At 33.3% G+C, this 14,738-nt stretch overlaps 1 protein-coding gene across 1 annotated transcript; it reads right to left on the reverse strand.

Moving 5' to 3' along the window:
• Positions 1-11,339: 11,339 nt before the first annotated feature.
• On the reverse strand, positions 11,340-14,204 carry LOC126883844 (uncharacterized). The gene is made up of 2 exons (XM_050649520.1): positions 12,465-14,204; positions 11,340-11,360 (listed from the first exon to the last, which is right to left on the reverse strand). Exons 1-2 carry the CDS (start codon positions 14,202-14,204, stop codon positions 11,340-11,342), a joined length of 1,761 nt encoding a protein of 586 aa, XP_050505477.1.
• Positions 14,205-14,738: the final 534 nt, after the last annotated feature.

Here is a 14,738-nt window from a genome sequence, read left to right on the forward strand (position 1 = left end):
TCAGTGAACAGTGTTCGTAATATTAATAAATGGATGTTCTTTCATTCAATAAACGTAATACATTGAATCAACTAACGAAAATAATGAATTGATGAACATCGCTTTGTTGTTCCAATAAAACCAAGAATTAGACAAATTTTAAGTATTGCTTTTGTTATCTGAATTAACATTTTTATTAATATTACGTACCTTTTTTGTTCTTATTTCTATGTTTGGTACTTTATCTCTGATGGTAATACCTAACATTGATCTTTCCATAGCGTGTTGTGTAACTCTTTTTGTGTTACACAATTCGTTAACCTACCATGTCGTAAATGGGCCAGAATGATTGCCAACATTCTATGAGGATATGACACGGGAAGAAGAAGATGCAGTACCAGAAAATCTGTTGTTGAATAGCAATTGTGCGGTAAGAATTAGAATTTTCGGAATGTTTTTTCGGGATTTTAGTAGAAAAACTATTTGTCATCTTTATTGTGGCTTTACAACCCTGTGTGGATCCCACCCTCCTCAAGAATTTGTCCCAAGGCGACCCTATCTATCGCCTTCCTCCGTAAATAACGTATTCTCATATTTCTCATGTCTTGATGGATGCTATCAAAGACCTTTATTCTGGGTCTTTCTTTTCTTCTTTGAACAATGGGTTTATCAAGGAGCGTTTTTATAGCAGCTGGGTCAGTTTTTTCCATCCTCATTACATGTTCTTCTTACCTCCGACGTCATATCCTTTCCTAGTATATTCTGTAAAGTTCGAAATTGTGTCGTCTTCTCTATACTCCATTAGTATTCACCGCTTCATAGATTCTCCTCGGTTCTTTTCTCCTGATAATTATTGCAAAGGCTTCAGAATGTCACTCGATAGCGAAGGCCAGTACTAAGATCTTGGCTGTAAAGTAAGTTTCTCTTTTTTACAAAGGCAGCTGGGGCTTGTTCTATTCAGCCTTTAATTTCTGTGGTTGGATCCCAGCTCTCATTGATATTACTGCCGCGATATACAAGTTTCTCTACTTCGTTCAGTGTGTCATCTCCGATTTTTATACCGTCATCGTGTATATAATTTTATTTGCTAACTATCGTATATTTTTCTCCACAATTAGCCAGTACTAAGGTATCGTTGACATCGTTCCTGGTTACTACATTATAGATCTCTAATTATTATTCTTAAATCTTTATCATCCAGTCTAGCTTATTTTCTTCTTCTCCTATGTATATTAAATATCCATCTATAGTATTGCTTCCATCGATTTAATAAAACTTTCTTTGTTGTTAATAGGTCTCACGTCCAGACCTTTATATTGTTTTATAGTTATTTTGAATTCTTTTCTTTTGATGTAAACGTTTTTCTAGAATCCTCTAATATAAATTATTTATTTCTGTTAAGGTTTTCTATATATTTATATTTAAATTCCTCATTTAAGTGGTATTGTTTCCTTTTTTTTTTCATTTTTGGGTATCCTCTTTTCTTCTCTTCTGTTTGTCTGGCAATTATCTGCAGTTGTTGTTTCGTTAAAGTATCGTTAAACCAATGGTTTCTACATTTTGATTCCTTAGCCTGTTAGTGATGTTTTCCGAGTACCGTTCTGCAACTGTTACATATCTCGGCTTTTTCACTTTCCGTTTATTTCAGAAGAAGGTTGAAGTTTTAGTCACCTAATATTCAGCGATTTTTCTTTCTACAACTTAATCATTCAGGTCAATAAATAACGCTTTTTTTTAAATTTTACTATTATTTTATAAATCCTTATTCCTCCCTCACTGTTCCTCCACTGCATAATATTATATCTAAATCTAAATGTACTCGAAGATTCGACCCCGCTTTTCCAGTTAATGCGAAAAGTTTTGTGTTATTTTGTAACTGGTTATATTGGATTAATCTTTCTGATGGAATGGGTGAAGTTTATTTGAATTTTGTGGCTATATTTATTGCTTTTCTTTGGTCGTAGTTCCCCATTTGCAAGATATATTTAGAAATATTTGACAGAATTTCACAAAAATGCCTCGTATTTTTTCACTTTGATTGGTTTTTTTACTTTAGATTATAAGGATGTAGGAAGAGTAAGAAAATATTTTAGTGTTTGAATTAGTTTGAAAAGTAAAATAGTAAAGAAAAGTGTATAGTGAAGATTTTATAGTCGTAATTTGGCAAATTTTAAACTAGTTTTACAAGATAGACCTGGATCCTGCGAACCAAAAAAAGTTGATTAATAGCAATCTGAAAATTTTTTAAGAGCTTAACGGTGTCTAGTCGGACAAACTGTGATGTACGGTAACACTGAAATAAGGAAAGTTTTAATTGTGAAACAGAAATCTGGAACGTCATATTACGAAAACGTCCAATATATTTTGTCGGACAGAACATCCAATTGATTTGGTACCCTTTCATTACACTCTCATGCAAAAATCAGACTGCTATTACTAACCAAGATGATTCCTGCCATTTGACATATTCTTCGTGTTCCACTCATTAAAATGCCCAGTTGGTGATAAATACCAGTTTTATTTTTACATGAGAGTTTAATGAAATGTTAACAAATAAATTGGAGGTTTTGTCCGACAAAATACATGGAACGATTTCGTAATCTGACGTTCCAAATTTTTAACCTGTACCACAATTAAAACTTCTCCTGTTCCAGTGTTCCCATACATCAAAGTTTGATGTATGGGAACTTCAAAATACAAACTCTATCAAAGTTACTATTTTGTGGCGCGTTTTACTTCAAATTTAGCAAATATTATGGAAAAATCTTTTAAAATAAACCTAGAATTTTGTTTTGCATCAAAATGAAAATACATTTTCGCGCCACATAATATTCATATCAGCTCTTTCGTAGCTGGGATATTGTATGCGCCACTCATTTTTACGGCGTTTAGCGGTTTTTTTATCCTTGTTTTTATTTGACTATACATCCAGAGATATTATGACAAAGCAATAATTGTAGATGGATTTGTTTATTTCAAGAATAATAATTTCTATTCAATTTGTTGTTTCTAAAACTAACCAACTTACAGAACTAATTATGAAATAGGGTATTTCTAAAATCCCGCCTATCTGCTTAACAAAGTATTCCAAGACATAATATAATATTAAAATTCTTATAGGAGTAATAATACTGTTAATATTGTTTTACTTGCTGTATGAAATAAAAATATATTAGATTAGTCTTACCAAAATTCATTACGAAACAAATATTCTTTTAATGGTCTGTCCTACTGACCCAATAAAAGTACCCCGTGTTAGCAGGAGTATTCTGCCCTCTCCATTCACCCCTTATTATTACTTCTGTTACCACCAATGAACCAGATCCGGCTTTTAAGAAATTCAATATTAATATAGATATATTTTTGGCGTTTTAGACAGAACTTATGATTATAAGGTCTTTCCTTTCAACGGTTTTTTAGTATTATTTAAAAAATATAAAATCAGCAACATTGATAAATCATTTTTTAACGCGTTTATGAATAAATAACAAAAAACATAATACCAGAGATCAGGCAATTAATACTGCTGTTGGTTAAATCATCAGGTGATCTTCAACTTTCACTAGTATGTTACAGAAACCACCTACGTGCTACCCTGGCACCGAGCAGTTGCTCAAATAGTTGCGTGCGAAAAAGAGCGTGAAGAGCTCTTAAACCGGAATCCAATGGCTCGTGGTGTGCCAGTCCTCGCTCCAATGCGGTTTGTGCGTCAAAATGTTCTTGAGCCATTCCCATAAAGCATGGAATATCGACGTTTTAGTTTAGTTTGTCACGCCAGCTTCAATATGGAAATATGGAAATAGGAATAGGATACAGGAATAAAGAGACCAACGAGAATACTTATTTGATGGAAAAATACAGAAATAAAGAGACCAACGCTCATATGGTATTCATTGATCTTGAGAAAGCATATGATAGAGTTCCTCGAGAGATTCTGTGGTGGGCACTCAATAAGAAAGGAGTCCCTGGCGAATATGTAAAGATTCTGAGAGATATGTATGAGGGAGTAACGACAAGAGTTAGAACAGGTGTAGGAGAGACTGATAAATTTTAGCTGTTTAAAACCTCTATTTACTAGCAAAGATCCCCTTATTCGAGTGCTTTAAACCCGCTCCCATTAAAATCTAAGGCATCTTACGGAATTTAATTTACACAGTCTTATGGCTCTTTAAAAATCCTACAAAATCACTTTTGAGGGGTCTCATTACTGAGAGGGTATCAAAATTGCTTTCCTACGAAGGTAATTAAATCCATTTACTAAGGCTGAAAATCATCAGTACACAGTGAGATATAACATTTTTCCAAAATTAGGCATTTTTAATACGTCAAACTCCTTGAGTGTATTGATAATATAAATATAAAAATAACTACAGAAAGGTGAAGACTAATTTTGAATTAGGAATGTAATTAGGGGGTTGTTTTCACTGATTTTTTTCGTAGAGAAAAGAAGGTACCGATATTTTTTTGATTAAAGTCGCTTAATTTTTGTGCCAGAAACTTTTTATTATTTTTTTTTGGATAGGTCTAATTGTATACTTGAAAAAAGATTATTTAAGTTTTTCTCAAAAAATGCAAATTTTTCCCATTATTTGGCTTTGAATATTTCAAATTATGCATTTGACGAAAAAAGCTAACTTTTAACATGCCGTATCTCGGTTTGTATTGGTCTTAAAGATATTATTGGAAAAGAATTTGGTTATGTTACTAAAGGATACAATTGTGATAAATGCAGTTTTTTTTATTAAATGCATATTTTTCGAGGTATTCTCAAAAAACCCTCTAAAATAGTCGATTTTTTCGTCGAAAAACTGTTATTTTCAAGCGCGAATAACTCGAAAAATATTAGTTTTACGCAGAAAATGTAAAAAACATTTTTTTCTTAGAATCAAATTTTCTATCGAATTACATGGTTAAAATATATTAAAAAATTCCCACCCCTGAGATGGGGTGGCAACCACCCCCAAGGTTTTGCGTATGATAGCGGCATGATATTGAAAATGATCCTTGTACTGTTCCATAACGCCTGTCAAATTTCAAGTAAATCCAGGCTGGACGAAAAAATTGCGAGCCAAAATGCTTCATTTCCTCAATCGACTATTGGGGCCGACCGACCGGCTCTGTCCCATCATACAGCTGACCGACTATAACAACTTTTATTTATATTTAATTTAGAATGTGTGTACTGATTTTCAGCTTTAGTAAATGGATGTAATTATCTTCGTAGGAAAGCAACTTTGATACCCTCTCAGTAACCCCTGTTCTACATTTCGCTTGACCGACCGCAGTATGTTTCTCTACACAATCACAGTAATCAACTGTGAAAAATCTAGCTTTAGTAAATTCAAATAGATTTTTCAGCGCTGCATCTCCCTCTATATGCTATTAACAAATTTACGCGGGATCTAGGCCTAATTGAAATATGTATATCCAATTCCTTACTTTATTTATAATATTAAACTTTGCCATGTATGCTACCCCCGAGCTCTCTTTCTTCTTCTACTCCGCTATATATTTAATTTTCCTTACTCCAATATTGTTGTTCCTCTTCATTTTCTTTTTTGTTTCTGTGATAGCTACTGCTTAATTTTCTTATCTATTTCTTTACGCATTTTAAATTCTTTTCCGCTTATACATCTCTCATTCCATGTTGCCATATTTATAATGACATTCTCCTTGTATTACTTAAGCAAATGAAGCTAATATTTAACACTAAGCAATCCTTCCAATATAATAATATCATAAGTCCTACGAGCTCTCGTTTGAAGCGAATTAACAACCCACACAATATCCGCATTCAACAAATCTTCCCACGTTACATCCCCGAACCAAAACCACCCCTGTAAATCCAACCCTTCGCCGCGATTCCTGCGCTGCCTCTCTCGTTCCTGCTCTCCTGCCACACGCGCCCTGTTTCGCCTACTTTGACGAGATGCACCGAGTGACAACTGACGATCGGCGTTCACTCAGCCGTCATCTTGAGAGGTCGCCGATGATGACGAGATGACGTCACTGCGGACAGCTGCATCGCTATCGATTAGAGGCGAAAGAGCGAGAGGAAATTGGTTCAGGGGCGGTGGGGACTGTTCGGACAGAGGGGTTTTTATACAAGTAGTAAGGCTTGAGGTTGAGCTTTTTCAACTATATTTTTTAAGAGAATTTTGGACTTAAATTTTACTAGTTAATTATTCTTGATTATGAAAAAATGGAACAGCATAATATAATTTAAATTATTTTAATAGGAAATGTGTCATACAGTGGATTTAATGTATCTTTTTAAACGAATTTTGAACTATGTGAAATCTAGAGATACGAAAAAAAACTTATAGTTACTATTACAGAATTAGCGAGATAACTTACAGAGAGACTAACTTTATGTTTCCACTTCATAGACAGAGATCAATGTCATATTTTTCTCTAGTCTCCCTTCTATAGGTATTTAACTTGATTGTTTCCAATCGAATTTAACACTGTTTAAAATAGGATCTCTCATTTATTTGAGTAGCAGCTACTAGATATGACAACAAAAATTCAACGTGCTCACAGTTAAGGCGCTGCAGAAGGGTACAAATTAATAATAAAATGATACTGTAATGGCCACTGTGTACAAGAAACTCTTAGTTTATTTATTATCAGAAGCATTAGTGCAGAGATTGGGGGATTTCTCAGTAGGTTGTGAATACTTTTCAGATCATCAGCCAATAATTCTGGAGCTCAAGATGGTGAGCGATCAGATACAGGTACAAAATGAGGACATTTTACCGTTACTAACTAAACTTAAATGGACAAAACAAGATGCAAGAAATTTTGAAAATAAAATAGAGGAACGTATTCAGCGGATAGACGTGAATATGATGAGGCCAGAAAGTTTTGTTGAGGAACTGCAAAGAATCATTATGGAAACCGCCGAGATAGGAGGAGTACGAGAACAGAGGGGTAAGAGAGGGAGTAATAAAAAAGGTAGGCAAGTATGGTTTGATCGACAATGTAAGAATTCGAGAAAGCAGGTAATGAGTTTCCTAAATATGTTTAGAAAAACAGGTGGAGAATATGTGGGAGATATGTATTTGCAGAGAAAGAGAGAGTATAAACAGACTTGTGAAAGAAAAAAGAGAGAGTATTACATGAGAGTGGCAGAGGATTTAAGTAGGGTACGTGATTCTAAAGAGTTTTGGTTTTGGTAGGTGTTTTTAAAATCAAAAATAGTTCGAGATGTGCATCAATCCCCTTAGAGACATTTCGTCTGCACTTTTTGGGCCTCCTAAATCCAGCACTTCCCTTGGACCAACTAAGTTATGCAGAGCCTTCTATTATCGATGAAAGAATGGATGTGAGTGTTGATATGACGGAGTTAGATATAGCGCTCATAAGCCTAAAGGATAATAAAGAACCTGGCACCGATAGGATACCGGCTGAGTTTTTTAAAAATCTTTCATCTACTAGCAAAGCAAAGTTATTGGTTGCTTTTAATGCAATGTTCAATCGAGCCTCGGTTCAGGATTCTTTCCGGGATGCGATAATTTTTCCTTTGCATAAGAAAGGTGCGACAGACGATGTAATGAATTACAGGGGAATAAGTTACCTGAACGCAGTAGCCAAGCTGTTTTCGTCTTTGTTATTGGGTAGAATAAAAAAGTGGACAGAGTCAGGGATTTTACTGAAATACCAGGCAGGGTATAGAGAGGGATACTCTACAGTTGACCAACTGTTTAACTTGACAAGCATAATTAAAATACGAAGAGCAAGGGTTTATGAGAGAACCTATGCTTTGTTTGTAGACTTCAGTAAAGCATTTGATACGATTGATCGACAAGCGCTGTATTACAAGCTTAGTTGTATGGGGTTGTCTTTCAAAATGCGGGAAATTATCAAATGCATTTTTACAGGAGCACAATCTGCAGTATGGGGAACGAATGGTTCGTCACGTTGGTTTGACTATGAGATTGGAGTTAGACAAGGCTGCATTCTTAGTCTGCTGCTATTTGCACTATTTCTTAATGATTTACATGATTTTCTAGGAGGAGGCGTTGATTTAAACGGATTTATCATTATAATATTGCTGTATGCTGATGATATGGTAGTGTTAGCAAGCAGCCCGAGAGTTTTATAAATTATGATCAATAAATTAGGGGAGTATTACAGACTATGGAATTTGAAGATCAACATGGACAAGACAAAAATTATGGTGTTTAGACAAGGAGGTGGAAAAATTAAAGAAGAGTGGAATATAAATGGAGAAATGGTGGAAGTTGTTAATAATTATAGCTATTTGGGAGTGGAACTAACACCGCGGCTATCTTTTAGTTCCCACTTTATTGAAAAACGACGAGCGGCTAGAGAGCTATAAACATGGCTTGGTGACAGGTCTTAGCTAAGGAGAATCTTCCACTATCATCTAAGGTGCGTATTTATGAAGGGGTTGTCCGATCTATTCTGACTTATGGTGCTCCAGTTTGGAGATTGGCGGAATTTAACGAAGTTGAGGAGGTAAGAAGGTTTTTATAAAAAAATGTTGAATATTCCGAGTTACAGTCCAAACTATATGTTGGATTTAGAAACCAACATTGAGCATGTGTATATATTTACGATGAAGTTGCATAAAAAATATGTCAAGAGAGTGTTAGAGTATGAGGAAGATATATATATAAATATAATTTCAAACTAATTATGTATAAACTTCGGGCTAATCAATGATGATTGACCATATTCTTGAATTAATCATTTTAATATAAAAACTTCATTTGCAAAAAGGGATATATTTTGAGTTTTTTATTGCTGCTTTGACAAGAGTTAGTTTACTAATATTATTTTCAGTTGTTAGCATCAACCATAGCAACATCCATCATTAAATCAAAGCTTACATTAAAAAGTGTAACAAAATAAATTTTATAAAATGTCTAAACATACCGGCCCCCTTGAAAGGACGCAGTTCTTTCGAAAACGTACAGAACTAACAAATTAACATACAAAACACAAATAAAATTAACAGTCTATTGGCAAAACACATACACGATTGAGTGCTCTTTTTGTTTCATTACCACGCACTCTAACAGTCACAACTCTAGTAACTCCATCTGGACCTGGATGCATTTCTGTCACTCGTCCAAGAGGCCATTGAAGTGGAGGAGCCCTGTCGTCTTTGATCAGTACCAGAGATCCTAGCTTTAACATTTGGTGGCAATTAGATCTCCATTTCTGACGCATTTGTAGCTCGTTCAAGTACTCTAGTTGCCATCTTGACCATAGTTGTTGAACCATTAATTGTATAGATTGCCATTTGTCGAGACGGTTCTCAGGAACATGAGTGATATCACACTCTGGCAACATAGTTAAGGTACGTCCAATGATAAAGTGAGCTGGCGTCAAGGCAGTGCTATCATCAGGATCGCCGGAAATAGGACAAAGTGGCCTAGAATTCAATATACCTTCCACCTGGTGCAACAATGTACTAAATTCTTCAAAAGTGAAAGATCGACAACCCATTACTCTTTTTAGATGAGACTTAATACTTTTTATTCCCGCTTCCCATAAACCCCCAAACGTTGGAGAATTTGCAGGTATAAAATGCCATTTTATTTTTTCATGTAACAGACTTTGAGAAATCGAGTCAGATGATTTTTCTAAAAACTCATAAACAGTATTTATTTCCTTGTTTGCACCTATGTAATTTGAACCATTATCAGAATAAATATTACAAGGTCTTCCTCTTCTACTTATAAATCTTTTGAAGCTTGCTAAAAACGCATCAGTGGTAAGATCTGATACTAACTCAATGTGTACAGCCTTAGTACACATGCAAATAAAAATACATATATAAGCTTTGGTTAATTTAGCACCTCTAGTTTTGCGATCCTTGATAAGGAAAGGACCACCATAATCAGTACCTACATTTTGAAAAACTGAAAAACTATTTACCCGATTCTGGGGCAAATCACCCATTAAATAGTTTAGAGGTTTTGGCTTAGTTTTAAAGCAAGCTATACATTTATTTATAACATATTTACAGCAGCTACGAGCTGAAATAGGCCAGTATTTTTGCCTCAATGAAAAAATTAACTGTTGAACACCACAATGAAGCAAACGTTCATGTTCATTTAATAAAATTCTTTTTGTTAAAATATGATTATTTGGTAAAATAATTTGGTGTTTGCTGTCAAACGGAATATTACTATTTCTTAAACGTCCACCAACCTTTAGTAACCTTTCATGAATAAAAGGATTCAAAGAAATAATTTTACTTTTATTTGGTATTTCTTTATTATTCATTAGACGCTTGTATTCTAATGGAAAACATTCTCTTTGAACAGAATTTATTGCTAATGCTAGAGCTGCTTCAATCTCTTCTGGTGTTAGTACACCAGTCTTTCTATTTGATTTATTATTAACTTTACAATTATTACAAAATCGTAAAATATATGCTAAAATCCTTAAAATTTTGTTCAATGAAGAAAAATGCTCTAACAAATAGTTAACCAAATTAAAGTCATTAACAGCAACACAAGAAACAACCTTTGCCTCCGGTACATTCTGACATTGTTCAGGATTTAAAATATTCCATTTTTTACTATCTTTAAGAAGCCATTCTGGCCCAGACCACCACAAATTATTATTCATTAAATTATCTACCGAAACTCCTCGTGACAACAAATCTGCTGGATTGTGTTCTGATCGAACATGATTCCAAGAAGTAATATTAGTCAAATTTTGTATTTCTTGCACTCGATTGGCAACAAATTGTTTCCATTTACTTGGATCACCCTTAATCCAATACAAACAAATTGTGGAGTCAGTCCAACAATAAATACCATTCACTGGAATACATATAAAATCCGAAACCTTTTTTATTAAATTAGCTAGTAAAACTGTCGCACAAAGTTCCAATCTAGGGAGATTTAACAATTTCAATGGTGCAACCCGTGATTTTGCACATAACAAATTACATATAAAAGTTCCTGACGACATTAAACATCTTATATAGATACAGCAACCATAAGCCCGTGTAGATGCATCACTGAAACCATGTAATTCAATATTAATATAATCTGATATACTAGCATGACGTGGTATTTTTAATTCATTCAAAGAATTTAAATTACTATAAAATTCTAACCAAATTTTAATAAGGTCTTGCGGTAACTCTTGATTCCATTCAACTTTTCTTTTCCACAAATCTTGCATAATTAACTTTGCATTTATTACAATAGGGCCTAATAGTCCTAATGGATCGTATATCTGACAAATTACCGATAGAATACAGCGTTTATTCCATTGACGTGGTTCAATAGAAAAATCAATATTTATTTTATATCCAATAAAATCATTCTGTGGATCCCAATAGATCCCTAACATTTTATTTTGTTCACCTAATGGAAGTACAGCAACATCTAAATCATTATTAATGTTAAAATCTTTAACTATATTTGGTTCATTACAAAGCCATTTTCGTAATTCAAACCCTGAATCAGCTAAAACTTTCGAAACATCTTTCTGTATCTTTATTATTTCTTCTTTAGTATCTGAGGAACTGAGCAAGTCATCCATATAGAAGTCGCGCTGAATTATTTTTGATGCTAATGGATAATCATGCTTATTATCTTCAGCTACTTGTAACAAACTCCTAACAGCAAGATACGGAGCAGATGCGGTACCGTATGTAACAGTATTTAACTTATAACATTTTAGTTCTTCATTTGAGTCTGCACGCCAAATTATTTTTTGAAATTGACAATCACCTTCATCCACTAAAACTTGACGATACATTTTTGATATATCACCGCTTATAACATACTTGTGTAGACGAAACCTTAGAAGAATTGAAAATATATCTTGTTGAAGAGATGGACCTATATATTGCACATCATTTATAGACAGACCTGAACTTGATTTTGCAGAACCATCAAAGACTACACGACATTTAGTCGTTAAACTAGAATGTTTTATCACAGCATGATGCGGTAAAAAATATCCGTTATCATTGTTAAAATCCGTCTCCGACATATGTCCCAATTCCATATACTCATTCATAAAAGTAACATACATACTCTTCAAATCTTTATTTTTGTTTAAACGTTTTTCCAATAAGTCAAATCTATGCAACGCCATAGTTTTAGAATCTCCTAATTCATTTATTGTATCTTTAAATGGGATTTTAATTACATACCTTCCTGAAAAATTTTTTCTAACCGTTTCCTTAAAATAATTTTCGCAAAACATTTCTTCATTTGACAATATTTTTCTTGACGAACCCAATTCTTCATCTCCCAGAACTTTACTAATTGATTATTTATTGATTCATTATAAGAATTAACATTAAAAAATGTATGAGAATTTTTAGGTTCTAGGGAATTAAGGTATAAATTCCCAGCAATTATCCAACCAAAATTTGTATTTTGCAAAATCGGCATATTAGGACCTAAAGATTTTTTACCTCCTAACAAAACAGACCAAAATATACTCGAACCTAGCAATAAATCTATATCATCAGATACATGAAAATCTGGATCTGCCAACTTTAAACCTAAGGGAATTTTTAAATAATTTTTATTGAAAGACCTGATCGGTAACTTTCCCGTAATATTGGGAATAACCAAACAATGAGTATCCATAATAAAATCTCCTTGGCAAGAACTTATAGTGACAATCGCTTTTTTATTAATTTTTGCTAGCGCCTCTCCAACACCCTTGACCAAATGTTCTACCTTTTGACATTTTAAATCTAATAATTTACAAATTTTCTCACTAATAAAACTACTCTGAGAACCGCTATCCAATAATCCACGACAAACAATCGATTTATTTCCATTTACAATGCGAACTAAGACCGTCGACAATAAAACCTCAGAAATCTCGTATGAATTGGCAACGTCTTTGGAAATATGAAGAGAAGAACTTAGCTGACGTTGATCGTTGTCTGAGCGTTCAATACAGTTATCGATTATGTCGATATTTGGATTCGATCCTGTTCTATGTTGATTTGGATCGTTTATATCAGTAGTAACCATATTTCTAGGAACATTTGCGTTGGGATTATTTAAATGCAATAATGAATTATGCAATTTATGACATTTTATACACTTTTGTAACTTGCATTTCCATGTAGGATGTGAATTTCTTAAACAATTTAAACACAAATTTAATCTTTTGGCAGCCGAGATTCTGTCATTTATATTTAATTTTAAAAATGCATCGCATTTATATATCGGATGATCATTTTGACAAAAGTAACATTTGACACTAGACTGACGTTCAATAGAAGCAAAACTTCGAGAATTTACATTGCGAACCCTTGCTTTATTATTTTTATAACCAGAAGATATTTGAAGCTTCTCTAACATTTGACATTTTTCCTTTAAAAATATATTTAAATCTGTCATACTGGGTAAGTCATTTTTATGTTTGAAACATTCCCATTCCCTTCTAGTGGTAGCATCAAATTTAGAACACACTATAAATATTATTATGCTATCCCAACTTTGTGTGTCTAAGCCTAAACTATTTAATGACCGTAAATGTTTAGTGACATTATCAAATAAATCTCTTAGTTCAAGATGAGACTCGTTATTAATAGCAGGATGATCAAAAATTGCCTTCAAGTGGTTGTGAATAATAAGTTTTTTATTCTCATAACGCTCTGTTAACATTTGCCAAGCTATTTTATAGTTTATTGACGAAACCTCTATAGATTTTATTATTTGTTGAGGACCCGCTTCAAGAGAAGATCGCAAATAATAAAATCTCTGAATATCTGTTAAAGAAGCATTATTGTGAACCAATGCCAGAAAACAATCTTTATATTCGAGCCACGAGTCATAGTGCCCGTTAAAAGTACATAAAGAAATAGGGGGCAACTTAATCAATGCCTGAAAACTATTATTATTAACCTCTTTATTTGAATCACTATGAACTGATACCATATCTGCATTATATTCTATTTTAAAATTATCGCAAAATGTTTGCATATCACAAACAAGTTCAAAATACGAAGCTTCAAAAGTATTAATTTCATTCTCATTATCCTTACTGACCTCTAGTTCATCAATTTTTTCTTGAATCACATGAAACTCTTCATACAAGGGTAAAACCTTGCTTAACCTAAACTCTACATCTGTGATCAATTTTTTAGAAACATCATCCTTATCAATTTTATCAAAATAATTCTTAAACCTTGTAAGTTTACCTTTAACTACTCCCCTTCTTGCCTTTAAACTCTTTAACTCTTGTTCAGCCATTGTTGCACAGATGAAAAAATACAATGAATCAAAAGTCACCTACCGTATACGGTTTTTTTTAAACCTCAAATCGACATCGGCTTCCTTAGCACTGAATGTCGTAACCTTGTGTGAACCTTTTTAAATGGACATCGGCTTCCTTCGCACTGAATGTCGTAACCTCGTGTAAACCTTATTTGCTGCAAAAATTTTCTTTATCCGCTCGAATTGGACCAAACTAATTATGTATAAACTTTTAGCTGATTCAGGGTTTGAATCAAACTAATTATGTATAAACTTCGGGCTAATCAATGATGATTGACCATATTCTTGAATTAATCATTTTAATATAAAAACTTCATTTGCAAAAAGGGATATATTTTGAGTTTTTTATTGCTGCTTTGACAAGAGTTAGTTTTCTAATATTATTTTCAGTTGTTAGCATCAACCATAGCAACATCCATCATTAAATCAAAGCTTACATTAAAAAGTGTAACAAAATAAATTTTATAAAATGTCTAAACAGGACGTCTGCCTAAATTTCTGCTTCAGGAA

The sequence above is a fragment of the Diabrotica virgifera genome, chromosome 4 (assembly GCF_917563875.1).
Source record: "Diabrotica virgifera virgifera chromosome 4, PGI_DIABVI_V3a".
Taxonomy (NCBI): Eukaryota; Metazoa; Arthropoda; class Insecta; order Coleoptera; family Chrysomelidae; genus Diabrotica; species Diabrotica virgifera.

Coding starts and splice junctions, on each gene's coding strand:
- LOC126883844 (XM_050649520.1), bottom strand. CDS start 14,204: ATGGCTGAACAAGAGTTAAAGAGTTTAAAGGCAAGAAGGGGAGTAGTT. Junction 11,361..12,464: donor TGGCAGATCCAGATTTTCAT/GTATCTGATGAT, acceptor ATAATGATTTAG/ATGTTGCTGTACTTCCATTA.